Source organism: Pelodiscus sinensis, chromosome 2, assembly GCF_049634645.1.
Source record: "Pelodiscus sinensis isolate JC-2024 chromosome 2, ASM4963464v1, whole genome shotgun sequence".
NCBI lineage: Eukaryota > Metazoa > Chordata > Testudines > Trionychidae > Pelodiscus > Pelodiscus sinensis.
The window spans coordinates 164,813,186-164,839,684 of NC_134712.1; the positions used below are offsets into that span (position 1 = coordinate 164,813,186).

At 40.6% G+C, this 26,499-nt stretch overlaps 1 protein-coding gene across 3 annotated transcripts in view; it reads right to left on the bottom strand.

Moving 5' to 3' along the window:
- Nucleotides 1-26,499, bottom strand: part of HECW1 (HECT, C2 and WW domain containing E3 ubiquitin protein ligase 1) — a 346,449-nt gene that overhangs the window by 86,078 nt on the left and 233,872 nt on the right. For all 3 annotated transcript variants that reach the window (XM_075921722.1, XM_006124096.4, XM_014574083.3), the window contains 4 exons: nucleotides 22,819-22,920; nucleotides 15,338-15,488; nucleotides 6,330-6,460; nucleotides 1,593-1,714 (listed from right to left, as the gene is read on the bottom strand). In XM_075921722.1, coding sequence (XP_075777837.1) covers nucleotides 1,593-1,714; nucleotides 6,330-6,460; nucleotides 15,338-15,488; nucleotides 22,819-22,920 — 506 coding nt within the window. The remainder of the gene's footprint in view (nucleotides 1-1,592; nucleotides 1,715-6,329; nucleotides 6,461-15,337; nucleotides 15,489-22,818; nucleotides 22,921-26,499) is intronic.

Sequence of the window (26,499 nt, forward strand, 5' to 3'; positions counted from 1 at the left end):
AAGTACTGTGCAAACACAGAGATAGATATGGTCCTTGCCAAGAAGATGTTACAACCTAAGAAAGATTTTTGAATGCAAATATCTGAAGTCCTAGCATACTACACAGAAGAAGTTATATCATCATCTGCTACAACTGACCATTTCAGTATCACTAGGGAAACTCAGAATTTCATACAGTTTTATCCCTTCAGGGATATAAAATATTTGTTAAACAAGTGTTTCTATTTTAGCTTTTACTGTGGGATAATATTTTCCAATTCAAATTTCTCTGGCTTAAGTAGCACTTCTAAATTCTAATTGGAGTTAAAATGTTTTAATGGCGTAAGTTATATGGTACACTATTTTTACACAAATGGATTGTGTATTGACTGACTGGACAGATGTGCTGATAAGTTGACAGTATTCCAAAATAACACAGTGCTCGTCTACACCACAAGCCTTTATTTTGAAATAATGTTGAACTGGAGAACTTCTTATTCCAACTCATGGATAATTTCGTGAGGAGGAAAGGAAGTCAAAGGAAGTGGGTTCTTTCTTTGACTTCCTGCAGTATAGACAGTGCCAAAAGCTGAATTAAGCTATTTCTACTTAAGATACGCAATTGACGTAACTGAAGTTGTGTAGCTTAATTCAACTTTCGCCCTGCTGTGTTGAGGTACCCTTTGGGAGAAATCCCATCAGCATTAGTCATGGATTAGCCTCAAAACATTCAGAAGTGGTGTCTGGATGTTTATCCAAATATTATCCAAATCTCTTTTGTATACAAAACACTGGATATCCCAGAGAGATTTTTCAGATTTCCTGTTACCTGTTAGCCCAAAGTTAAACTTTTACTGGATGTCAGTTTTCATTCCCAGTTGCAAGCGGGAAGAGAAGTTCATTCCAACAATGGGGAAAGAAAAGTTACTAATATTTTTCCAAACCTATGAGAAGTTTTGTTCTGGCTTGTGGTAGGGTCAGTTCAATTCTTATTTTATCCAAAACAGCTGTATCATTCTTAGTCTGTAATTTCTCACTGGTTGCTAGCTTGTGCCCGGCTACTTGAATGCAAGCTAACTGAAGAGAATTGAAGCTAACTGAAGAGAATGCAAAAAGCCTCCCCTCTTTTCCTGGCCTTGTACAGCTACTGGATCCACTAGATGTTTCTGGACACCTTCAGGTGTGAAAAAGGGATGGGGAGAAAGCAAGGCTGTGGCCCCAGCTCCCTCTGCCCAAGACAGTAGAACTGGCTAGATACATGGGGAGTACACTGCACCTTCTGAAAGGGAATTAGTGCAGACAGGCCTGTGAGGTGCCACGGAATCCCTCTCTGAGGCAAAATCCCCTCAAGAGTTCCCTATCGGGTAGTATGAGAACTCGACATCCAGCTTGGTCCAGTTCCTATAAAGGACAATTGAGTTAATTATGTGTCCCCTTGGGTCCTGGGTTAGTGTAACTTGCATGTAAATGGAAGAGAGGTTAGGCTGGAGCCTGAGTTTGAACCATGGGCTTACACTGCAGGGTAGACATACACACTGTGCACTCTGATGAGAAGTCCAGGGCTCTTCACTTTGACCTGGAAGGCAAGTGTGAGAGACAATACTGGTGCTTACATAGTTTGCATGCAGCACGGTGAAGAATTCAGGGTTTGTGATAAACTTTACAGCTGGAGACTGTAGCAGCAAGGTGATTTTTTGAGAATTCACTGGAGAAAGGGACCCTTCTCGCCTAATTTCTGAAAATAAAAGCAAAACAATTGACTAGTACACATAACAGAAAATACAACACTGTTAGTGTCATTCTTATCTCCTCTGCCAGTACCAGCAGGACCACCCCATAATATTGCTCAACATCTCTGAAAGTGAGGCTTTGGTCATCAAAGTGACTATGTAAAAATGGCTCCCATTTTTTTTGTAGAATATCTACTCACACGTATGACAAGAGTTTTCCCTGTCAGTACTGCAGGGCCAATACAACTACAGGAATGAGAGTGAGATGATTTTCTATATTGCATGTTAGAAAATCTGGGCCATATCCTTAGCTGGCATAAATCAGCATAGCTCCATTTACTTCAAGAAATCAATATAATCACATTAGTTTATATCAGCTGAAGATCTGGTCCAGGATTGTCAGCTAAGTTCTGACTGTGAAATCTTTCTTACTGTTGATGAGTTTAGAGTTGAAAGGATACACATTGGCTTTGTCTACACTATGGCTACATCTACACTGGCACCCTTTTCCGGAAATGCTTAAAACGGAACAGTTTTCCGTAATAAGTATTTCCAGAACTAGCGCGTCTACATTGGCAGGATGCTTTTCCGGAAAAGCACTTTTTCTGGAAAAGTGTCCGTGCCAATGTAGACGCGCTTTTCCGCAAAAAAGCCCCAATTGTCATTTTCGCGATCGGGGCTTTTTTGCAGAAAAGAAATCTGTGCTGTCTACACTGGCCCTTTTCTGGAACAGTTTTCCGGAAAAGGACTTTTGCCCGAAAGGGAGCAGCATAGTTTTTCCGGAAAAGCACTGACGATTTTACAGTAGATCGTCAGTGCTCTTCCAGAAAAGCAAGTGGCCAGTGTAGACAGCTGGCAAGTTATTCTGGAAAAGCGGCTGTTTTTCCGGAATAAGTGGCCAGTGTAGACACAGCCCATGAGTTTTTCTGCAAGAGGCAATGCAAATAAAGCATTGAATAACATTTTCCCGTGCTTCATTTGCATACTCTCTTTCGTTCCATTTTTGCGCAAAAACAGGCAGCATGGCCGTGGTCGTTTTGCACAAAAATCCCTTTTTCCTCAATATCCTTATGCTTGTCCGAGCCATAAGGATCTTGCGGAAAAAGGGTTTTTTGCGCAAAACGGCCACGGCCACACTGCCTGTTTTTGCGCAAAAACCCCTAGCGCAAAAATGGAACGAAAGAGAGTATGCAAATGAACTGCGGGGAAATGCTAATCTGCCCTTCATTTGCATTGCCTCTTGCAGAAAAACCTCATAGTGTAGCCGTAGCCATTAGATTTTGGACTCTGATCTCAGTTTGCAGCACTGGTGTTTTTAAACCAAAATCAATTTTTGATTTATAATCTGAAAAAATCTGATGTGGAAGTCATCAAGAGAATGAATATAGAACTGCATAATATAATTTTGACAGTCACTTTTCTATCTATAATTACACCTTATCACATTCTTCACACATCCATGTTAATTTCCCTTTAAATTAAAAAGTTGGTAGCAAATGCAACATCTTTTTTTTAAATTGTGTGATTTATACCATAGTTTAGTCACTTCATTATTTGTACTTTATGCATGGCTTTTCATGAGAAAGAAACTGATTTTTCCTCTCTCCACAGCCAAACACTATATTTAGCCAAGGGCATTTTGAAAAGGCACATGCCACAGATGATAGCTCTTTTTTATTTAAAAAAAGGAAAGAAAAGCCATATTAAATCAAATCTAACCATCATTTATGAGAATGATTCCTGGCAGCATTCTTGATTTAATATTTTATTATGTAAGTAACCATAGTAATACTGTACATATGTAACAGCAATACTGTATGTCTACTGCAAATACACATCCAACTTAATATTATAAGTAATATAAGTAGTAATAAAACACAAATCATAAATCATTTCCATCTCAGTTAACTATTAGCAGTGGGATCACATTTGATTTTCCATATAGAAGTAGTTGGCTAAACTGAGTCATAAAAATTGCAATCCAAATGAATACAAAAGTGGTTATATATCATGTGAAATATGTTTAAGACTTATAATAACTTTAAAGTTAAGACTTATAGTGACTTTAAAGGAAAAAGAAAAATGTTTCAGGCTAATAATAGCATAAATTAAATAATTAACAAAGCTTTTTTTTTCTTTAAAGCACAGATTAAATATTCACTCTGCATAGTCATTCCTCTTCCAGGAGACATAAAAGGAACTGAATCATAGGCAATGCATGCTATTTCCGGCTAATAAAGACTAGCCAAACACAGGAGAAGGAGGAAATGAAGTGATATATGTAATAACAGACATCATTAAGTGGCTGCCCAGTGTGAATTTTTGGATTGCCTGCTCAAGTTGCAGGCACAAGTTTAACCAACTAAATATATGCCCATTTTTTGTGTCTACAAAATGAAATGAAGGCACAAGTCTGAGTGCTTGTGTTTCTCTCCATGTGACTTGTACCTGCAACCATGTATTTAGGGATGCAAGCACTCAGCTGTGCACTTATTCCTACTTCAAAGTAGGAATAAGAGATCCTCCGGAAAAGGGCTTTTTTCCGGAGGATCGGGGCCAGTGTGGACGCTCTTTTCCGGCTTTTCTAAAAGCCGGAAAAAAGCGGCGGACATTTTTATTTAAATGCCGCGGGGGATATTTAAATCCCCTGCGGATTTCCCTATTACGACCTGTGAAATTAACATGCCCCTTTCGGAAAAGGGGCCAGTGTAGATGAGCCCCCCGAGCCTTGGGAAAGCAGAGAACAGTGGAGCAAGCGCACTCGCCCAGTAAGTTCAGCTTCCCCTCCTGTGCCTGCTGTTGTGGGGAGTGCAGGAGGCAGAACCGCTGCCACCTTGCAGTGCCAGACCTCCACCTCACTCGAGTTATCCACCAAACTGCGTCCTCAGGAACAGGGCTACATTGTGGGAGAAAACAGGGTAACAGACAGCTTCCCCCCTCCTGTCAGGAGTCCTGGGCTGGATTACACAATTACTCCGGCCAGAGGGAATTTGAGACCACTGGCCTAGACCAAGTTTGTTTGCAGTGCAGTTGTAGCTGTGTCCGAGGATATTCAAGAGAAATAGTGGGTGAGAAAAAATCTTTTATTGTACAAGTTGTACCTCCAAAAACTGGCACTCTCTTGTCAGGCAACATCCATTATCTTGCAGGATCATGGATGCTCCTGGACTAGATTGCCAGCGAGCCTAAGGGCAGGAGGGCCATCCTGGCTGGGGGCAGCACGAGACTGGGGCTGGATTCCCACAGCAGTCTCCAGCAATCCGCAGCAGCACCTGCAGCAGCATGGATTGGTGCTGGGTTGGAGCCTCGTAGCAGCCCCGGAGCCCCACAGCAGCCCCCGGGAGCTCAGGGCTGAGGCCAGAGCCCCATACCAGCATGGGACCAGAGTCCTCTAGCAGCTTCTTGGAGCATGGGGCTGGAGCCAGAGCCCCACAGCAGTCCCCTGGAGCACAGGGCCAGAGCACTGCGGCAGCCCCAGGAGTGTGGGGCTGGAGTTGAGCCCCACAGCAGCACCGTGCTGGAGCCCTGCAGCAGCCCGCGGGAGTGTGGGGCTGAACTGGAGCCCTGTGGCTACCCCTGAATGTGCAGCTCCTCTGCTGCCTAGCAACCCATCAGCAGCTGGGTGAGCAGTCCAGCCAGGCTGAGGGAGGGCAAGGCAGGGTGCCTGCTGGGACAGCCTGACACAGCAGGCAATGGGCTTAGGAGGCAGTGGAAGGAGACCTTCCCGGGTCCAGCAAATTCTCTTGTTTGGAACCAGTCAGGTCCTGAAATTAGTAGAGTAAGAGATTCTCTCACACACCTTGTCTAGAAAAAAATGGTAATGTGCTAAAATTAAGTTTGTCACTAAGAGGCATTGTTTGTAATCTTTCCAATCTCTTTTAGTCATACCTGAGATTGTTTAAACCTATCTTCTTTGCTAATCAACATTCTTATTTTATTACAAAAACATCTTAGTGCATTGCATTAAATTGAGGGATGGGTCCTCAGCCAAATTAGCAGGCTGGTGTGCACTCTCTTTGTTAGCAAAACCAGTAATGTGAAAGTTCAATGAGAGAGACTGGTCACTGTGGGGAGATGGTTTTGGGAAGACAAGTAACCATGTTGGTGGGAGCCAATCGTGAAAGTAACTTAAAATTTCTTACAGGTTCGGTCCTGTTGCAACCTGGGTCTCTGTCAGCTCTGTAAATAGCTCCCTGCTGGCTTTTGCTGCAGCTCAGCCAGCTCTTGCCAGAGTTGCGCACCAGGGAGCACCCACTTACTTTTAGATCTGGTTGGGGCCAGACTGCTGGTCTCAAGGCTCTGAGCTAAACTTGCACTGACTGATCTGGGTGAAACCCCATAGTATCACATTATCACCAAAAATTAGCTACTGTAACTGCAAGCTTGAGAAAACAGACACTTTCTCCTTTTTCCTGTACACTGCCTACCCATGATCCCAGCTGATAGCCCGGAAGTTGCTCCTGATCTTGACCCAGGGCTCCGCAGCCACGCCCAGCTGTGGCCCCAGCCTGTGGCAGTGAAGGGCATGGACTGAGGAAAAGGAGGTGCAGCTCCACTCCTGCCCCCTAAAAATTGCTCCAGCATTACTGAGGTGCTGTTACTAGCTTCCTGTTCTTATACCTGAGTTTGGCTGGGAAGAGTCTGTCTCAGAGTCACTTCCTCCTCCAGTGGAGAGCCTCTCAACTCTGTTGTTCACAACAGCATCATCCTCTGGCCTCTCTGTTGCAATAGTCCGCTGAATATTTTGATACCTGAATATTTTAAGAGAAAGAACAAAGGTGCTTTAGCTATAAGTTTTAGAGGAATAATGGTACAAAGCATTTTGCTATTCACAAATGTGCCTCTGTCTTTCTTAACAAAAGTTGGAACAATCAATATTTTTGAACAATTAAAATATTACTAAAATCTGTGTATACTTTATAAGCACTATTGGGACTGATCCTTCCCTGTTTTGCACATATGCAAAACACCAGATCAGAATGGTGGGCATTATACACCCATATTCCACAGGGACCAGTGACTATACATGGTACAAGGCAGGGAAGAGTCAAGCCCCCATTTGTCATAGGTTAACATAATCAATTACACAGGGCCTGATCTTGTGGGTGCCAAGTGTCCCTGATTCCCAACAACTGCAATAGGAGCATGTTCAGTGGGCTCAGCGCTTCACAGCCTTGGCTCCATATGCATTATTCATTTAAAAAAAATAACTATTATTATTCACCATATTTAACATGTTCCCTGCCCTGGGCACTGTACAAATACAGAATAATGGACTATCTCTGCCCCAAAGAGCTGACAATCTAACAGAGAAAACTGAAATGGGGGTAGAGGAAAAGGTGTAAGACACAAACAGAGTGAGCAACATAAGGGCAGGATAAGTCATGTTAGTTCCTTGCTTTTCTGATGTGTGTGTATGGATTGAATGAGGTGGTGATAAGCTAAGTGGAATGCTGGAGGGAAAGGGTTGTTGAAGGAGACAGAGCAGTGTTTAATTTGTGCCAGGGCTTGTCAGGGCTTAGCTCCGGCACCTCTAGGCTTGGCACTTTATAACTCCAGCACCTCTGGGCTTGCTGCATCAGTTATGGCACCTCTTTCATTACACATTAAGCTCCTGGAGAAAGCCAGTGAGAACAAGGAAAAAAACAAGGAAGATAGAAAAGAAGGTGTGGAATGAAGCTTTTAAAACCTTTTTCTGTTATGGCAATTTCATGTTGATTGACTACAATGAGACTAGTCATGGGCGTAAAGTTAAGCAGGTGCTCAAACATTTTGTTGGATCAGGGCCAAAGTGTTCATTATTGCAGGTTTGAGTCCCATAAAATATGTTCTATTTTATGTGTTTAGTATACTTAAAATATGCAGCATATAGTACTACTTCTATGTACTGTAAAACAGAGATAAATGAGAGAAGTCAATCCTGTGGTAGTCATACTGATGACCCATTTGTTGAATATTTGACAGACTAACAGTGAGAGAACCTCCAGAGATTCTAACACTTATGTTCATCCCATCTTGGGATTCTGATAATGTATGACAAAAATGTGACAAATTATAGAAGTTATGTAATGATAAATATTTTTAAAAATAGATATATATATCTTGTCAATTATTTTAACTGGCTTCTTTCCCACCCTGATATTTTAATGAGATACTTTTTGTGGTCTCATTTTCATTAACTCTCAGCATTCATAATGGGCCAGATCCCCACCTGGTATTAATCCATGTACAGTAGCTAATAGTTTCATTGATTACCGGTATATCAGATCTAGCCCAAAGTTTTTTGTCTTTCTTTTTTCTTGGTCTCTTTCATCTGTGTGACTCAATTTCTCAATTTTTTCAGGATTTTTAAAAACATTTATTCCAAGTTAGATTTTGGCCTGAACTCCAGGGGTTAATATTTTATGGCATCTCTGAAGACTAGTAATCTGGACCTTTATTTTACACTCCATTTAAAAGACAGAATCTCCAGTAGCATACTAACTCTCAAAAGGTTACTGGAATTTGGCAAAATTATGGAAAATGAGTGATAATTTAATGGATTTATAGTCGACTAACAGTAGTTTTCATTTCCCTCGATATTCAAAGTTTTTCTTTAATGTAGCTTTTAATAGCTCAATAAATAACATATGTAGAATTGGTTTAAAAAGTAAGAAAAATGGGAATTTTTATTTTTAGATAAACATACACCTTAAAAGTAAATTATTATAGCATATTGAACAACTACATTTATTTACTTCTACTTCCCCACCCTCTATTTTATAACAAGCTTTTAATATTTTATTCACTTGACTGTAGGCTAATTGAGTAAACTTTCCACTCCAGTACTGTAGAAGTTTTACAACACCCTCAAGCAAAAGCAGAGCAGAAAAATAGTAGTTAATATAGCCAAAAGTTTTTTATATATAGTAACTGTAGCTTCTATTTAATTAGATGTTAGAAAATCCCCTGCTGGCAAACTTTACACTGTAATGCTAGCTGTATGCCAAACACAGACTACTTTTTTTTGGTCTTGATGCTGTAAAATAGTCTTATATAAATACCAGAAAATGCCAATGCAATTGTAAAAAAAGCTTTGAAAGGGCTAAAATTATGGGAATGCATTTGAAAATCACAGACCCTTTTCAGAGTGATTCATCAAAGAAATGGTGGTTTAGAAAAAACACACTAGAGATTGTTTTTGCTTTACCTTTATTATTTATTGTGTTGTTTATTGTTATTATTCATATAAAGACAAGTTTAGTTTCACAAATGATGCATATCACAGTTTGACCAGATCACTGTGGATAATAAATCATGTTGTGTAATTTGAACAGCAGTGGATGTTAACTATTTTAGTAACATGGAGGCAAGGAGTGATATAGTAAAGGAAGAAGACTCTTCTAATAAAAAATAAAGGGATGTTTGCCTGGAACTTATCCAAACTTTAGATCCTAATCCTGTATTCCCTATACTGACAAAATGCCCCATTAAAGTCACTGGGAATCTGCAAGTACCTACAGAATGAAGGATTAGGTCCTTGCAACCCTTTTTAAAACTAGGTTTCCAGTACTCCGTGGTTTTGCCTGGGCTGAAAATACCAAGCTTTCCCAGTGATATTTGTTGATATTTACACTCCTTGTCCCAGATGAATCTGAGAAGTGGGAAGGTGAACAGATTTGTCTGAAAAGAGAGTAGACAGATTTTTTTCAAACATCAAAGGTTTTGAGTTCTATTTTATGAAGTTTACAGCTAAAGTTCAGGCTGATTTTAATTTTACCATCCAAGCTCTTTGTGTTGTGAGCAAGACACAAGAAGTCATTCTTCTGCTTTACTCTGCGCTGATCAGGCCTCAGTTGGAGTGTTGGGTCAAGTTCTGGGCACCACGTTTCAAGAAAGATGTGGAGAAATTAGAGGAGGTCCAGAGAAGAGCAACAAGAATGATTACAGGTCTAGAGAACATGACCAATGAAGGAAGACTGAAATAATTGGGTTTGTTTAGTTTGGAAAAGAGAAGACTGAGAGGGGACATGATAGTGGTTTTCAGGTATCTAAAAGGGTGTCACAAGGAGGAGGGAGAAAAATTGTTCTCCTTGATCTCTGAGGCTAGGACAAGAAGCAATGAGCTTCAACTGCAGCAAGGGAGGTTTAAGTTGGACATTAGGAAAAACTTCCTAACTAGCAGGGTGGTTAAACATTGGAATAAGTTGCCTAGGGAGGTTGTGGAATCTCCATCTCTGGAGATATTTAAAGCAGGTTAGATAGGATAGTCTAGACAGTACTGGGTCCTGCTGTGAGACAAGGGGACTGGACTTGGTGACCTCTCGAGGTCCCTTCCAGTTCTAGTGGTCTACGATTCTATACAGATGTCTCACCTAGAAATGACTTTCACGCAGTTACCAAAAACTGTTCCAGGTAATGAGGACGTACAATAACAAAACTTTAAAAAAGGGTTGTTGAAAATAATATTCAAGCCTAAGCAGTGGTTTTCAACAACCACTTAAGAAAAGGTTCTCCCACAAACTGGTAATCCAAATTACCAGAATTTATTAAAGAGTTGATCCTGAATCCTGTTTCAGGACAGGGATAATTCCTCCATTTTACCTCTCCATAAACTCAATAATATCTCCATAAAATATTAAAATACAGAGATTGCTGCAATGACCAATACATATCCCTTTTGCTGGAATTTTTAGAAATATCCATGGCTACAAATATACAAACATTGGCATTACAAGAGATGCCTCCTGGTGGGCTAGTCAGCATTTTTACTTAATGGGGCTCTTTTACAGCAGAGATTAAAGAATTACCAGATGGCTTTTTTGTGCGAAGAAACCAAGGGATTGCACAATTACTCAGTTGTAATGTGCTCAATCTCCACTGGGAATCAAGTGAGGAGAAATATGCTTCTAATGAAAATCTCCACTTCTCACCATGTATCATGAGTTTACAAATGCTAAAAAGAAAACCATATGCAGAGGAGCAGCAAGGTATATTCTTGGCTTACTTGCCGTGCACTAAATAGTTAATAATCAGACCCTACCCAAACTTGGGTGGCAAGAAAGGAATCAAACTATATGAAAACATGGAAATTTAAAATGTAAGTCAAGAATGTCTCATCAGTGGTTCTCAACAAGGGGAACATTGCCCCAAGGGGTAGGCAAAGGTCTTCCAGGGGTGTATCAACTCATCTAGCTATTATCCCAGTTTTATAACAGGCTACTGAAACAGCACTAATGAAGTCAGTACAAGCTAAAAATTCATACAAAGGCTTGTTTATACTGCTCTATATACTGTACATTGAAATGTAAGTACAGAATTTATATTCTGGTTGATTTATTTTATAATTATACAATAAAAATGAGAAAGTAAGCAATTGTTCAGCAATAGTATGCTGTGAGACTTGCATTTTTGTCTGATTTTGTATGCAATTAGTTTTTCAGTGAGGTGTTAACTTGGAGGTACGCAAGACAAATCAGACTCTGAAAAGGGTACAGTTGACTAGAAGGGTTGAGAGTCATGACTTAGGTCGTGTCTACACTAGCACTTACGTTGGCACCCCTGAGTGGCATACGTTTTGCCGGCATAAGTACTTATTTCCACAGTGCTATGTCAATGGAAGACACTCTCCCGCCACCAGAGCTACCACCTCTCATGAAGCTGGCTTTATTATGTTGACAGGAGAGCTCTTCCCTATCAGGATAACATTGTTACAAACTCTTTTACAGTGACACAGCTGTGCTGCTGAAAGCTCGCAGACATGGCCTCAGTGTATTGTCTATTAACCTGAGCTAGCAAACATAATTGTCATTTCCAGTTTAGACACTCACCCTTGGACTGTTTAGAATAAATTTACAGTAGTACTAGTTAGCTTGGCTTAATTGACAATCAGTTAATTGACAACACAACAAAAAACTTTAACTTGCAAAGGCCTTTAATGACTGAAGACAACATCTATCGAATTCACTGCGAAGAGTTTCTAGAAATGCCTGTCTTTTCTTTATAATTTAATATGGTAACTTGGCACCTTCTGAGGAAAATTATAATAAAAACAAACTATTGCAAGTTCTTGCCATTGTAAACAAAACACCATATGCTAGTCAGACTCCCACTCTGTGCCCAGCATGATAGGTTTGAAGAGAAAAGGAGGACATTTCCTCACGGGGCCTGTTTGTGATCTATTTTGCATGATGCACATTTTCAGAAAGCTGGTTAGCCCAAAGGAAAACTCCCAGATGGTTATCATCTGCAACCATTTTGTCCATACAAAGGCTCTAAGTAACTCCCATCTTTTCCTACCATGGAAAGGAAAGCCATTGAAGCACATTCTCTCTCTCCTAGCTTGGCACACTGAAGATCACCAAATGATGTTTTTGAAGTACTAGAGAAACCCAAACCAGCCTTCATGCCATTTTAAAGCATATAATTAGAGGATAACAATTTCAGTCTTTCTTGTTTAAATAAGACTCTGTATCATTACGGTAAGTAGGGGAAGAGGATGAGAAAATGTTTTCTGAGGTAATAGTGGAAGTTCATTGCCCAGCTATATATTTAGTTTATTCTTCTCCCCTCAATTTAATCTGAAATGCAAGGAAAGAAAGAAAACTGTTAACAAATCTGTGTGTAAAGTAATAGTTGCTGTCAGTGACAAAAGCGCCCTCATTTGAAGGGAGACATCCTCTCTCTGGAGATTCATTTTATGGAAGTGTTTCTAGTCTCACCCTACTGTGCAAAGGGCTTTACAATGTCTTTCAGTGGGATTCTCATTGACACCAGTGTTCCCTCTCATTTTTTCCATCTATCTGCGGAATACATATTATTATGTGCAGTGATTCATGTGCTGTTGTATACCATCTGTAGGGACAAAAACTATATTATATATATATTTTGTAAGTTACCATATGGATAATTACTCCAGCCAGAACAGGCTAAGAATTTTAGAACTCAGTTCTCAAAGAATTAAATTTAAGTGCAAGAGACGTAAAAATTACGAAATGCATTAATCAGCCAAAACACTAAAATAACACACTTGGAAAGAATAAAATTGCAGAGAATATATGTGCATTGCAGGAAGTACCAAGGAGTAACAACAACAACAACAACACTACAAATATGTGTTGGGAGGTGAGTGTGAAAGAGACTTTGTGTGTGTGTGGGTGTGAGAGAGAGATAAAAAAGACTGTGGTGTACATGTATGCGAGTGTGCATTGGCATGCATGTTTGACATAAGATGGGGTATGCGCTGGCTGCTGCTGGATATGTGTCTGAATAACCCTATGCAGAGTCTCCTGAAGATACTGAAAGCTGTCCTCTTCTGTTCTTGAGCCCTGTCATCTCCTCTGCTCTTCAGAGATGGGGTACATGGACAGGGATGGGAGAGAGAGAGAAAGAGCATGTGAGCGACAGTGGAAGACTGTGTGTGTGTGTGTGTGTGTGTGTGTGTGTGTGTGTGTGTGTGTGTGTGTGTGTGTGTGTGTGTGTGTGAGAGAGAGAGAGAGAGAGAGAGAGAGAGAGAGAGAGAGAGACCTAGCTGCTGGGAAAAGCTGTGTGAGCTAGCTGCTGGGAAAAGCTCAGGTTAAACAGTACACTGCCTCTTTAAGAAAGAGACCCACCCTTCACAACAGATCTCAGAGCACAGCAAGAGTATCAAGCTAGGCTCTGTCCCCTGCACACACTCACCCCCAGTCTGAGGAGATGGGATACAGGAGCAGGGGGAGAGAGAGAGATTCATGCTACATCAAAGCTTTTGAGCCATGCTGATACCAACAGATAGTTGGTGCTTCCCAATGCGTGGTACTGGTCCACGTGGGAACCACTACAGCCCTATACTGAGGACATATCCCAGCTGCATGACATAACACTCAGCCTGCAGCTCTGGTGGAGAATAATTATGAAGGGAGATTCTCAGCAAGTAGAGCTGTGTTTTTCCTGACCTCCTCTCTGAACAGCTCCCACGAGACTGGGATAAGTGTAGCAGTTGGAGGGGCATAGTGCAGATCTAGAAACAGGAGCACTTCAAAGTTGTGGGGCTATAGCCTGAGTTCTGAGGTCGATTGCTTGACATCCCTTCATGTTCTCACCCAGGCCATCTGTCCTCTGCTCTAATAGATAAAACAAAATACAGGACTATGTAGCACTTTAAAGACTAACAAGATGGTTTATTAGGTGATGAGCTTTCGTGGGCCAGACCCACTTCCTCAGATCAAATAGTGGAAGAAAATAGTCACAACCATATATACTAAAGGATACAATTTTTTTAATTGTATCCTTTGGTATACATGGTTGTGACTATTTTCTTCCACTATTTAATCTGAGGAAGTGGGTCTGGCCCACGAAAGCTCATCACCTAATAAACCATCTTGTTAGTCTTTAAAGTGCTACATAGTCCTGTATTTTGCTTCAGCTACATCAGACTAACACGGCTACATTTCTATCACTATAGATAAAACAGATACTCTGAAGGATCCTGCCTCCCTCCTTTTCCCCACCACCTGCCCTGATCCTTTGCATATGTGATGGAACAAAAAGTTAAGGGAAGCCATTATTGGACCAACTTCTTTTGAGGGAAGGGACAAGCTTTTGCACTCCACAGAATTTCTCTTCATCTTCAGGTGTGGAAAAGGAAACTAGACTATCCAAGCTAACTACAAGTTGGGACAGATTGTTAAGCATAAAGGGTTCACAGATGAGCAGCGGTAGTGTAGGCAAGGGAAGGTACTGCCTTCCCAAAACTGCCTACACATCCTGGACTCTGAGAAAATCTGGGGCAGTAGCATGGCTGCCCGGCCACTGGGGAGGGACGGGGCAATGGCTGGGGCCAGTACTGCAGAATGGCAGCCCTGGCCCTCTAGGTGGCCAGGAAGGATCAGGTGGGGAGTGGGCAGGACTTGGCTCCAGGGGCAGGGCCTCAGCCAGAAGGGGCAGGGTTAGGGCTTGCCTTCCCCAACTGGAACTTCACCTGCTGCCCATGGATTTACACATACTGTAAGAGACCACTTAAAACTCAGCAGATGTAGGACAAGGGAATATTAGTAGGAGGTAGGGTGTGCTAAAATTTGTTGTAATAGGCCATAAAACTAATGCCTTTGTTAAATCCATGGTTTCAGTGTCCAGCAGAGTTATATATATAAGTTACCAGGCTTGTCTTTTGAAGCTGTTGTGCAGGTTTCCTTTGAGGATGAGGACTGAGCGTGTGTCTTTGTGCAATGCTCTATGTTCATTTTGTGTCTCTAGACTGTAATCTGTTTGGCCAGGCACTTGGCTATTTTTAAATACCACGTCCTGTTGTAAAGTACCATATGGACTTATGGCACTACATAAATAAATACTAATTAAAATGTACAGTGTTTCATAATTGTAAACCCACCCTGAAAGTAGCACTGAAAACTTTCAATTTATTTTGGGCTCCCAAATTGCCAGTGCTAAAAATGCCACCTCTTCTAAAGTCAGATGGTTACCGTCCACCAGCAGTAGGTTCTGGCCTGCTAAATGGTATTCAACCTTGTACCATCAAATATATCTCATGTTGGAAGTTTTAGTCATTTCAGTAACATTTCAGATGCTGGTTTGAAATAACTCAACTACCATTTCTCATTCTTAGAAGATTTTTTGGTGTTATTGTTTTGGGATTTCAGTCCAGAATTACTCACCGCCGATTGAGCTGCTCCATTTGTTGGATTGAACCAGATCTGCGTATTCCATCTGGAGTGGCTGCTGCTGTAGGACGCTGCCATGTTGTGGTTCGATTCACGTGATCCACATAAAATACCCTTCCATGGCTGTCTATCCGAGCCTCCCAGTCTAGTATTATAAAAGAAAGGAAAGGAATCTGTCACTTTGAGAAATTTCAGAAAGCTAAGATGCTCATGAGAGACATATCTACATACATACACACAAACATAAGCGCTGGCATATTGGACCAAACCAGAATTTTTCACCATTTTCTCTCTAACAGTGGCCCATACCAGAATTTCAGGGGCATATACAGAACAAGATGATCCACCCTGTCTTCCATTCTGAGATTTTGATACTCAGCAGTTCAGGGCTGCTGAGCATGGGATCATATCCCTGACCATCTTGGCAAGACTAATAGCGATTGATGGACTTCTCCATCCAGCTATGTTTTGAACCCATTTATATTTTTGGTTACCAAAACATGCTATAGTAATAAGTTCCACAGTTGTATTGCATATATGTATGTGTAGTATATACATATTATATATAAATATTACTTCACACAAAGCCTAGAGTCAACCTGTGGAATTCATGGCCACAAGCCATCAATAATGAGTGAAACACACTGGCTGTATTTAAAAGAAAAGGAGAGAGGAGCTGGATAATTCTATGAGCATTAATGTCTTTTATAGTTCTGCTTCTTGAGGCAAGTAATCAAATCACATGCTTCAGAGCATAAACATTTCCCCACAAAATCTCATGCACAACTGGCTAGATTCATTGTGGATGGAAAAACCATAAGGGATTGGTCACTGGTAGCCAGGATGCTGTACTTGATCTAATGATCTAGTGATGCAATCTGGTGTGAAATCCTGTGTTCACTTTTTTATTATGTTTCAGAATAAACACAATGAAGTGATTTTTTCTTTAAAAGCTCATAAAAGGTTAATACAGAGCAGCCTAAGCCCTCCACCAAAACTTGTCGCAGACTCTGGTTGGACATATTCTCTGAAACGTATGCATTTTTAAAAATCTATCACTCTGAAAAGGACCAGAAAGCAGAGGAAACTGATAACAAGATACTGAGCCTTCCACTCTCACACCTCTTGTTGGTTAGGTCCAGGTTGACCTAGAGCATAATCATAAGTCCCTACTCATATGCTTGTTAGCTTTCATGAAATACACTGGTGACTAAAAGCATCAAGAGCTCTGGTAAAGGTGTTAGGAGTAAGAGGTAATTTAAGAAGTGAACGAGTTAATCAAATTGCACATAAAAAGCCTTAGAATTTCTTCAGTGAAGTTGCACAAATTTGATTTGCTAACTACAATGTTGTTACATGAATATCCATTAGCTGATGATATAACAACAATACAGTGATATATATTCCATCTCCTTGGGCACATCTTTACCCTATGGGTAGGTCTACACTACAAGCCTCTTTCGAAAGAGAGTGTCTAGACTGCAACCACTTCTTTCAAAAAAGCAAGCCGCTTTTTTGAAAGCGAGCACCCAGGCAGTCTGGATGCTTTCTTTCAACAAAAGCCCTCTTTGCATTCAATAGCGCCTTTTTTCGAAAGAGCACTTTAAAAAAAAAGGTGTTATTCCTCATAAAATGAGGTTTTCCCTGGTTGAAAAAACTGCTGCATTCTTTCGATTTAATTTTGAAAAAACACAGTAGCAGTCTAGATGCAGGTGAAGTTTTTTCGAAAAAAGGCCACTTTTTTAAAAAAAAAACCCTGTAGCGTAGACACACTCTAAGGCTACATCTACACTGGCATGATATTCCAAAAATGCTTTTAATGGAAAAGTTTTCCGTTAAAAACATTTTCGGAAAAGCACATCTAGATTGGCAGGATGCTTTTCCGCAAAAGCACTTTTTGCGGAAAAGCGTCCGTGGCCAATCTAGATGCGGTTTTCTGCAAAAAAGCCCTGATCGCCATTTTCACGATTGGGGTTTTTTTGCGGAAAACACTACTGTGCTGTCTACACTGGCCCTTTTGCACAAAAGGCTTTCGGAAAAAGACTTTTGCCCGAACGGGAGCAGCATAGTATTTCCAGAAAAGCACTGACGATCTTACATGAGATCGTCAGTGCTTTTCCGGAAATTCAAGCGGCCAGTGTAGACAGCTGGCAAGTTTTTCCGCAAAAGCAGATGATTTTGTGGAAAAACTTGCCAGTCTAGACACAGCCTATGTGTGGCAGAATCCACCCTTTTTGCGTCTGTCTCTCTGTGTTCTGCCTTAGGGCCAGGGGGTCTGGGTTCTTTCTGAACCTTCTCTTCTTCCCTCCAAGAGCAACAGAGGGCTGTGTTTTCTCCCCCTGCATCTGGATCCAGCTTCCTGCAACCAGCTACCTTCCCCCCAACACTGTGCCCGATCAGTAAGGAGACAGACCATGCTGACCAGAGCTAAGGTGACATGCCTTATCATAATGTTATTAAAAATACCTTCTTTATCCATGTATAATAGGGGTAGCTGTGTTAGTCTGAATCTGCATAAACAACGAGAAGTCCTGTGGCACCTTATAGATTAAAAGATGTATTGGAGCATAAGCTTTCATGGGCAAAGACCCACTTCGTCAGATGCATGTTTATCCCATGTGGCTGCCTGAGTTGGGGTATGGGCAAAGGCTAACCAGAATCCAACACTTTGGAGCACTGAGATGATTATCTGAACTAAATCATGACTCAGTATATCAGTGTTTCCCAATTTTATTTGGCCACGGAACCCTTTTAAATTTGAAAGAATTTTGCGGAACCCCTAATAACAGTTTTATATATGGAGATGAAAAAGTAGACCATAAGTAAGTAAGGATAATAATAAACAAATGCTAAACAAGATCATGAGAGCAACACAAAGGAAAATTGTTTTCAATAAAATTCATACATGCTTAAATATTAATTATTATATTTTTTTAAATCATAAAATGTTATTACAATGGAATTTTCTCACGGAACCCTTATTTTCACTTCGTGGAACCCCAGCATTTCGTGGAACACCATTTGGGAAACACTGCAGTATATAATGTGTGAATCCTTGGCAATAGTTTGTTCTCCATTCAAACCAGTCTACAAGAACTGTGGAAGGACCTTGGTCAGGTAGGGACTGTTGGGGAACCCTGAATTCCCAGATCACAGTTGACCTCTCCTTGCGACACATCAGTTCACATTCAGCATTCTTGCCAACCACACACACATTCACACCTCAGCAAAAAACACACAATACGTTAAGGCAGGTGCTACCCACAAACCCAAGCGAACTTCATGCTGCCTGCAGACAGCATGTTACAATGCTTCTGCAGACATACTCAGGTTTCTGAGCATAAAGGATCTAGTCAAACCTGACAGCAACTGGATGTGTACAGTGTCTGAGGTCCCAGTGGAAACATCAGGTCAGGATAAAAGAGACATGGTGAAAATTCAGGGAGTGTGGATGAGAATATATTTTCTGGGAATGTTTCTCTTAGACAACCAGGGTCAGAGCATTCTGGCTTAAGAGAGCTGTGTATCCTCCTGTGACTATTCCTTCCTAACGTCATCAACGGAAGTCACTGCTGGTTGATGCACATTTATTTCTCTCCCATGTAGTATTACCACTGGGGATTAAGTAATTCAAATTGCACACAACACAGAATTTATGGTAAGATGAATGGCAGCACAGATAAATGCATGGACTGACATAGACCATCATTTTGAGCTCTGATCCAGCCCTTTATGTTGCCCCGTGACAGAAGGGGTCCCCAAATCAGTCAGGTCACTTCATGTAGGAATTATCCTTACTAGAGGGTTTCTCTGGGCAGTATAGGGCTAACACTATGACCTTACACCAGCACTCTTATAACTTCCAAATAGGGGCACACCAAGAAATAGCCCTGGATCAGGAGAAGGTGATGCCATTGCGCTCTGCACTCCAATTATCCTGGACTGGCAGCTCTTATTTACATCATGAGCAAGATTTGTCCCTAGCAGACCTGAAACCCCAGCCACCTTGTGACAAAGTCACCTTGCTCCTCTTTGCTACCCAGCCTGTGATACCTCTTCTTAGTGGTGCAGCTCAGAATCAGGACCCAAATCTTTTTCTTGGCTTCAGTATTGTGGGTTCCCATCAGTAAAAACAACTAATCATTGGACATGGCCATTAGCACTGCCATTGTGCTACGCAAACTGTGCAAAGCATACATCAACCTGATGTATGCTTTAAAATCTCACATATGCCATGAAAACTCTACTACACCCATGAAATATCATGCCGCAATCTAAACAATCAAAATAGACATAAACAAAAAAATTCCTCGTCCCGACTAACAGAATAAACTAAAATTTGAAGTCAGGTTGGTTTGGGGCTATGATGAAGCAAAAGCCATTAAGAGAATGACTGAAAGGGGAAAAAACACCTCACTTTTTTGAATTTATAAGTCTCTCAAAAGCCTCTCACTGATTTTTCTGAAACCCCACAAAATAATCTCTCACAGCTCAAATCTGGCACATGGTATTTCAGGAGCATGGATCTATCTATGGGACTATTCAGGTAGAGTCAATACTGTCCGTATAATGGTGGGAAATTATCTTCAATCATAACTATGGACAGACACTAGCGTTTCTTCATTTTAGAAGCTATAAACTTTGCTCACTGTAAGCCTGATTTAAAATGAATAATCTCTCTCCATGCTGGTGGTTTGGGAAGAGAATGAGGGGCATTAGACACCCCCAACCCCCAAAATGCATGTCTCCGGCAGGCATGGAATTTGCCTCCCACATGTAGCCCCACTGGCCTAAATGGAGCTTCCCCAACTATAAAAGGCTATGTCTGCACTGTGAAGGTTTGGCAACAAAAGTGCTGTTGACATGCAAAAATCGACAAAAGTGAAAACTGGTCTAACAGGTTTTTCTGCCTCCCGTTGTTGACATTTCATGGCCACATTGCTAGTTCCCCTGTCAACAGAAAGAGCAAAACAATGTGGGTAAGCATCCCACAGTGTAGTGATGTGGGAAGGCAGAGCTGAGCCCTGTGCTTCTTGGGATTCTCTCCAAGTTCTCCCACAGCATTCTCAGCTACTGGGAGCAGTATCATGAGTAGCTCTGTAAGCTCTCTGTGCTGAGGAATATCAAAGCAGCACAGCAGTCTCTGGAGCACTCCCCCATAGCAGCAGTCTGCCTGCTGCTGAGTTTCTAGTAGGGCAGAACAGGAGCATTCCAGTGATTCGCTCTGTTTGTTTGCTTCCCAAATGGAGCAGCTCACTCAGCTGTCAATTATTTCCTAGAGCTTTGAAAGGGGAGGGGTACATGACTTGCAGGGCAGCAGAGATAATAGAATACTGAGAAGAGCCATCAGGGCAGGCATTGTCTGATACTGGTGGAAGCCAGTTCTCTTGACAAAACAAACAGAGCCCACACTGACTGCTTGTCGACAATAAAGGGAGGGGAAAAGACAAAAGTCTCTCACAGGGCTGGACTTTTTTATCGCCAAAACTGAGTGATTTTCCCGACAAAAGTCCCATTGTAGTGTGTGTACTCTCTCTGTTTTGTCAACAAAAGGCAATTTTTGGTGACAAAACCTGCCAGTGTAGACAAGGCCGAAGTCAAACCATGCCTTTGTCTCTCTTTCGCTCTTTTTAAAAGTGATTGAGGAATTAGGAAGTGATAAGGGTCTTGAGGCCCTGTTATTGCAACACCTGAAAAAGAAATGTCTTTGAAACTTAGTTTGTACTTCCCATCAGCTTTAAACATTTCATAACTTATATTATTTCCCTGGATATCTACTGAGGATAGATTTAATTCAGTTTTTTTGGCAAAAATTTACATGGAACCACACACTGAAGAGATGATACAATTTACATTTATTACAAGTATGATCTTGTGTAGAGATGCCAAAGTAATAGGTGTATTACTATTAAATAAATATTACACTGCTATCAGAAGATTGTATTTTTACTTTTTTGTAGATTAAATTCCATCATAATTGCCTTCATTAGGGCCAACACTGCAAATACTTACCTTTTGAAGCTGGTGTTAAAAAAAGAGGTGGAATGTCTAAGCAAGCTATAGGGCTGAACTTGAATGTCTCTGATCAATGCATGGATTCAGGGTAAAAGTCATTTGCGTGGCTGCCATCAGTGTCCTATTAATAGGTAGTCTAGCTGAAACTTTCTCCCCTTCACAAAATGGTGAGATAAGATTTGGGAGAAGAAAAATATTTACTTCTTACAGAAGTAATTGTTCCTAATTCATCTTTTAGTGGCAGGCCACACATTGCCCCTAATAAGAGTTCATGGGGTTGAAGGCAGTTGAATCAGTCACCACTACTGTATAATTGATGCCAGCATCAAGAGGAATTTTCAGTTTAGAGAATACTAACAATCTGATGGGTATTTTTTTTTAAATTTTAGGCCAAATACCTAGGTTCTTTACTCAGACTGAGAAGAAAATAGTTTTGTTTTTAAGCCTGGTTAATTTTTAAAACACTGAACATTTTTTCCTCCTGTTAAATCATCTGCTGAACAAGAAAGGAGATACACAACATGTTGTAGGGCAGAGAGTGCACTCTGCTGGACTAATAATGCTAATGCAAAAAGTTGGGCATTCTAGGAATACATAAGTTAAAAGCTGTGAAATCTTCCCCACTGAAGTGTAGAAGTGCTTTTAAGTGGAAGCACAAAAACATACAGATAAAGAAGCTGTAGGTCTGTAAGTCAGTCACTTTGCTTCAGAGCAGAGATCCTCACATTGATTGTTACGGGGGCACGGCAATTAAAAACGTGATATCACTAGAATTTGACCTACCTCGTCCTTGTCTTCTCTTATCACTCTGATTAAGAATTGCTACTTGTTTTGGTTTTCATAAGATAATTCTGGAATTGCAAGCAAGGCTTCAAGGACAAAGAGAGCATCCCAAGCTGCTTTCGATACTGAAGCAGCCAGGGTATGTCTACCCATCAAAAAAACTGGGGGAGTGAGACTCAGAGCCCAGATCAGCTGACTTGCAGCCTGAACACAAAATTTCTACATTGCTACTTTTAGCCCCACAAGCCTACCACAGTTGACCCGAGCTCTGAGACTCTGTGCAGACATTCCCAAAATGTCCCAGGGATGCAACAATTAGGCTAGAGGACAAACTTCAAAGACAATAAGAATACTGTGATGTCACAGTAATCAGAGCCTTTCACTGGAAGGACACAAAACACTTTACTGCCTCGCAACATTTCTCTGAGACACTGAAATGTTATTGTCCCCACTGTATAAATGGGGAATCTGAGGCACAACGTAGTTAAGTTTCTTGCTCAAGAAAACACGGTGACACCTAAAGTAAGGACCCAATAAGAAAAATAAAAGGGCACATTAAGTGGGTTTGGAACAGTGTGAATGCAGAGGGGGTTACTGAGAGACATACTGACCTGAATACTGTTTAGGTTAACAGGAAAGGTTGAAAAAAATAATACATTTACAAAACTAAAGCTTACTTGGTGGAAGAGGCTCATCAATAGTTGGATAGTGATGATGGTCAGGCCTCAGGGAAGGAAGCTGGCTGACTGGCTGAGAATTATGGAGTAAAGGACAATCACCTACGGACAAGATATTCAAGATATTCATATTCATTCACTGTTTTGGAAAAACGTGGTTTAAAATTCACTACTTAAAACAAGTGAGTAAAGGAACTAAAACAAAAAACAAACAATAAAATAAAATAAAATAAAATAAAATAAAATAAAAACCCATAACAAAAACAGGGCAGGCTGTAGCTTGGTGTATTAGATGCTATGCCTTAATCATATGTCCAAGCACTGTTTTGATAATAATTTACATAGCAAAGAATTCTTAAAATAATGCAGACAAGGATCAGATCTCAGATTTGAGTACATAATAAGAAATGAAAGGTGAAAATATGGACTCATTTACTCCAGAGATATACACCAGTGTAAGTGAGGAGAATCAGGATTGATGTCTGAGAAGTACTTCATAAACACTACCAAGCACAAGGTTTTGGGACTTCCTGCAGGAGCTTGGCAGGACCATATAAAATCCCAGCTCTAACCTTGAACTGATTCCATCTAAATGCTGAGAGCTGCTTTCTTTGCTATTACAAAAGCCTTCTTTAGAGTAAATTCACAAGAGTGTAAGTGAAGCGTAGTATCAGGCAGAAGGCATACATCTGCTGTACTTTTAAAGTAATGGAAACTAGTACATAAACAGTTCAAAATTCAAACTGTCAAGTTTGAGTGGAAGGTGGGAAGAGTGAGAGAAGGACCAAAAACATGGGAGCAAAAGATAGGGTGAGGGGAGCAAAAGATAAGACAGCAAAGGAAAGAAGGAACCTGAGACAGAGTAGGGAGATCTGAAATACAGAAAAAGAAGAGATTGAGAGATACTTTAGATGGGGAAGAGGAAGATTTTTTGAATGCTATATTGTATTAAGTATGTATATATGTAAATATGTATATCCAAATGAAATCTGTACTATTTCCAGCCAAGTTTCACGGTGCTCTGAATAAGTTACTTAGCATTTCTGATGTCACTTGAATCCCTCCAGGAACTACAACCTTACTGTGGAGATGCCACATTATTTCTTATGTTAGAATTGAATGTGAACACTTGGAACTCATATTTTTGCACTTCATGGGTTCCTAAATTCAGAGAATATTTGCACCAATCCTTTCTTAAAATCTTGAAGGTCACTTTTTCAAGCTGTGTGACAACAACCTTCCTACTAAAACCTTCAACTCCAGACATCATACATATTTTGCAGCATGTAAAAACAGATATAGTTAAAATCCAAAGTAAGCTTAGAAAGGAAGTGATCTTTAATATTTGTGATATTGCCAGGAATTTATGTCACTGTATTAAAAAAAGTAAAATAGCATAGAAGTGTACAAATAAGATCACCACAGCATATGTTGACTGGTTTAGCTACAAAATCTTACTACTCTATAAAAAGGAGCTATAATTTGCCATCAACATATACAGGCAGTCCCCGGGTTACATGGATCCGACTTACATTGGGTCCCTACTTACAAACGGGGTGAGGCAACTAGCTGCTTCCCCCCAGCAGACCAGGGAGACGCAAAACTAGCGCCCCCCCCCCCCAGCAGACCAGGGAGACGCAGAGCAGCTTTTCTCAGCAGACACCTCAGCTTGAGAATAAAGGACTGAGGGAAGTGAGGTGTGGGAGAATAAAACTGAGCTCTGGAGAAATGTTTGGCTAGAGTTTCCCCTACAATATGTACCAGTTCCGACTTACATACAAATTCAACTTAAGGACAAACCTACAGTCCCTATCTTGTACGTAACCCGGGGACTGCCTGTACATTAAAAAGTCTTCTAAAATATTTTCCCCTTAAACAGCCAATATGTAGAATATAAATATTATATGGGAAGGTAAAAGGTAATATTATATGTGAATTTAATACAAACACTTTTTTTGTAAAAATACAAAGACAAAAAACTTGTATCATTCAGCAATGAGAAAAATTATCTGGACAAAATATAAGTAAAGTAATGCACACAGCTGGATGCTCTGATGAAATGCCTTCATTAAAGCCACTAATATGAGTATAGATTAAGCTCACAATTACATGTGCCCCCTCTTTGAATACAAAAGTAGAATTATTTTAAATTACTATTCAGTGCTGCAACCATGTGTTAATGTTTACATTTTCTTGTCGCTATAGTTATGATGTCACAAATTCCCAGATTATCAATCTATATTTCTTTACTTACCTCACTATAAATGACTCCCCAGTAACATGCAAGTTAGTTACGCCAAACCAGCTGAAGCATGGGGGGTCAGTCACCTGGAGCAGATGGAGGCGACCATATCTATTGTACTTTTAATAACCACTAAATAAATTAAACAATGTGATCAACTATTGAAACATCTCACCCGATATTATAAGAACATGGTGAACTAACCTGTCATGCTGTCCTTCTCTTGTATTCTCTCTCCACTAGTGAAAGTAAAGCCACAGTGAACATTCTAGAGTGCCCTTTAAATATACTCAAGGGACATCTCCAGAAATCAGAAACATACTACTGGAGCACTGCTGAATCCATTTTTATTAGGACAGAAACTCTGTTCTCTTTCTCTGTATGTACACACACCACAAAACAAGGGAAAAAGCCACACGCACACCCATATGTGTGCACACACATACATACACACACAAATACTTCCTACATCGAAAGAGCCTCATGTGAAGTATGCTCTGTTACTGGGTGTTTCTCTCATCTCTGTTGCTGTGTAGTTCTGGGAATTTTGATTCTTTGGACAAGGTCCTACACTACAGGGCAAATAATTATGGCTATGCAATACATCCATGTTTGGAAGGAGACTCTAACCTGGCATACCCAGGATCACTCCAAGGAAGGGAGATTCTCTGGTGGCATAGTGGCTCATCCACCCCTCTTATTTCTGTTGTAGTAGGGGATATGACTGAGGGAAGAATGGTATGGTTGGGGCCAGTGATCCCTCATGGGGCTATGGTGAGCAGCTGGTGTAACTCAGACCGGAAAAGATTGGGGAACACAAAGGACTATCTTTGCAAGCTCTCTTTTTCCCTTTGCTGCACACACTGTGGGTGTATCCAAGCGTCTGAGCCTTTACTTCACCAGACTAAAAAAACGGTAGAGAAGCTGAAGAAAAACAAACGATCACATTCACTGGAATAAATCGAGTAACACTAGAGAAAAGAATTGAACACAATGAATTGAGGTGTTCAGGAAAAGAAAAGAACTAAACAACTATGATGACAACGACATATCTCTATATAAAATAGACAATGACATATCTCTATATAAAATAAACCTGGAGAGAGATGTGTCCACCATGGGAACTGTATTTGATAGTTGTACTGGCTTATGCATCCAAGGAAATATAATCTGAGCTTGATTTTAGTGAATGTAGGAAGAGAAGGTTAGGGAATTGGGTTTATAACAAAACGTTGAGTCAACCTAAACTAGAAAATATAAGGCGTTCTCCATAATAAACTCTCTGTGAGTATAGATGTGTATTTATATTACATAAACACACATACGGGGCCAGATCCTCAGATGCCATAAATCAGTTGATTTACCCCAGTTCAGGATCTGCCCCTTCATAAACATAGATCTTGCATTTGTAAGACACACAATAGCTCACCAAATATGTA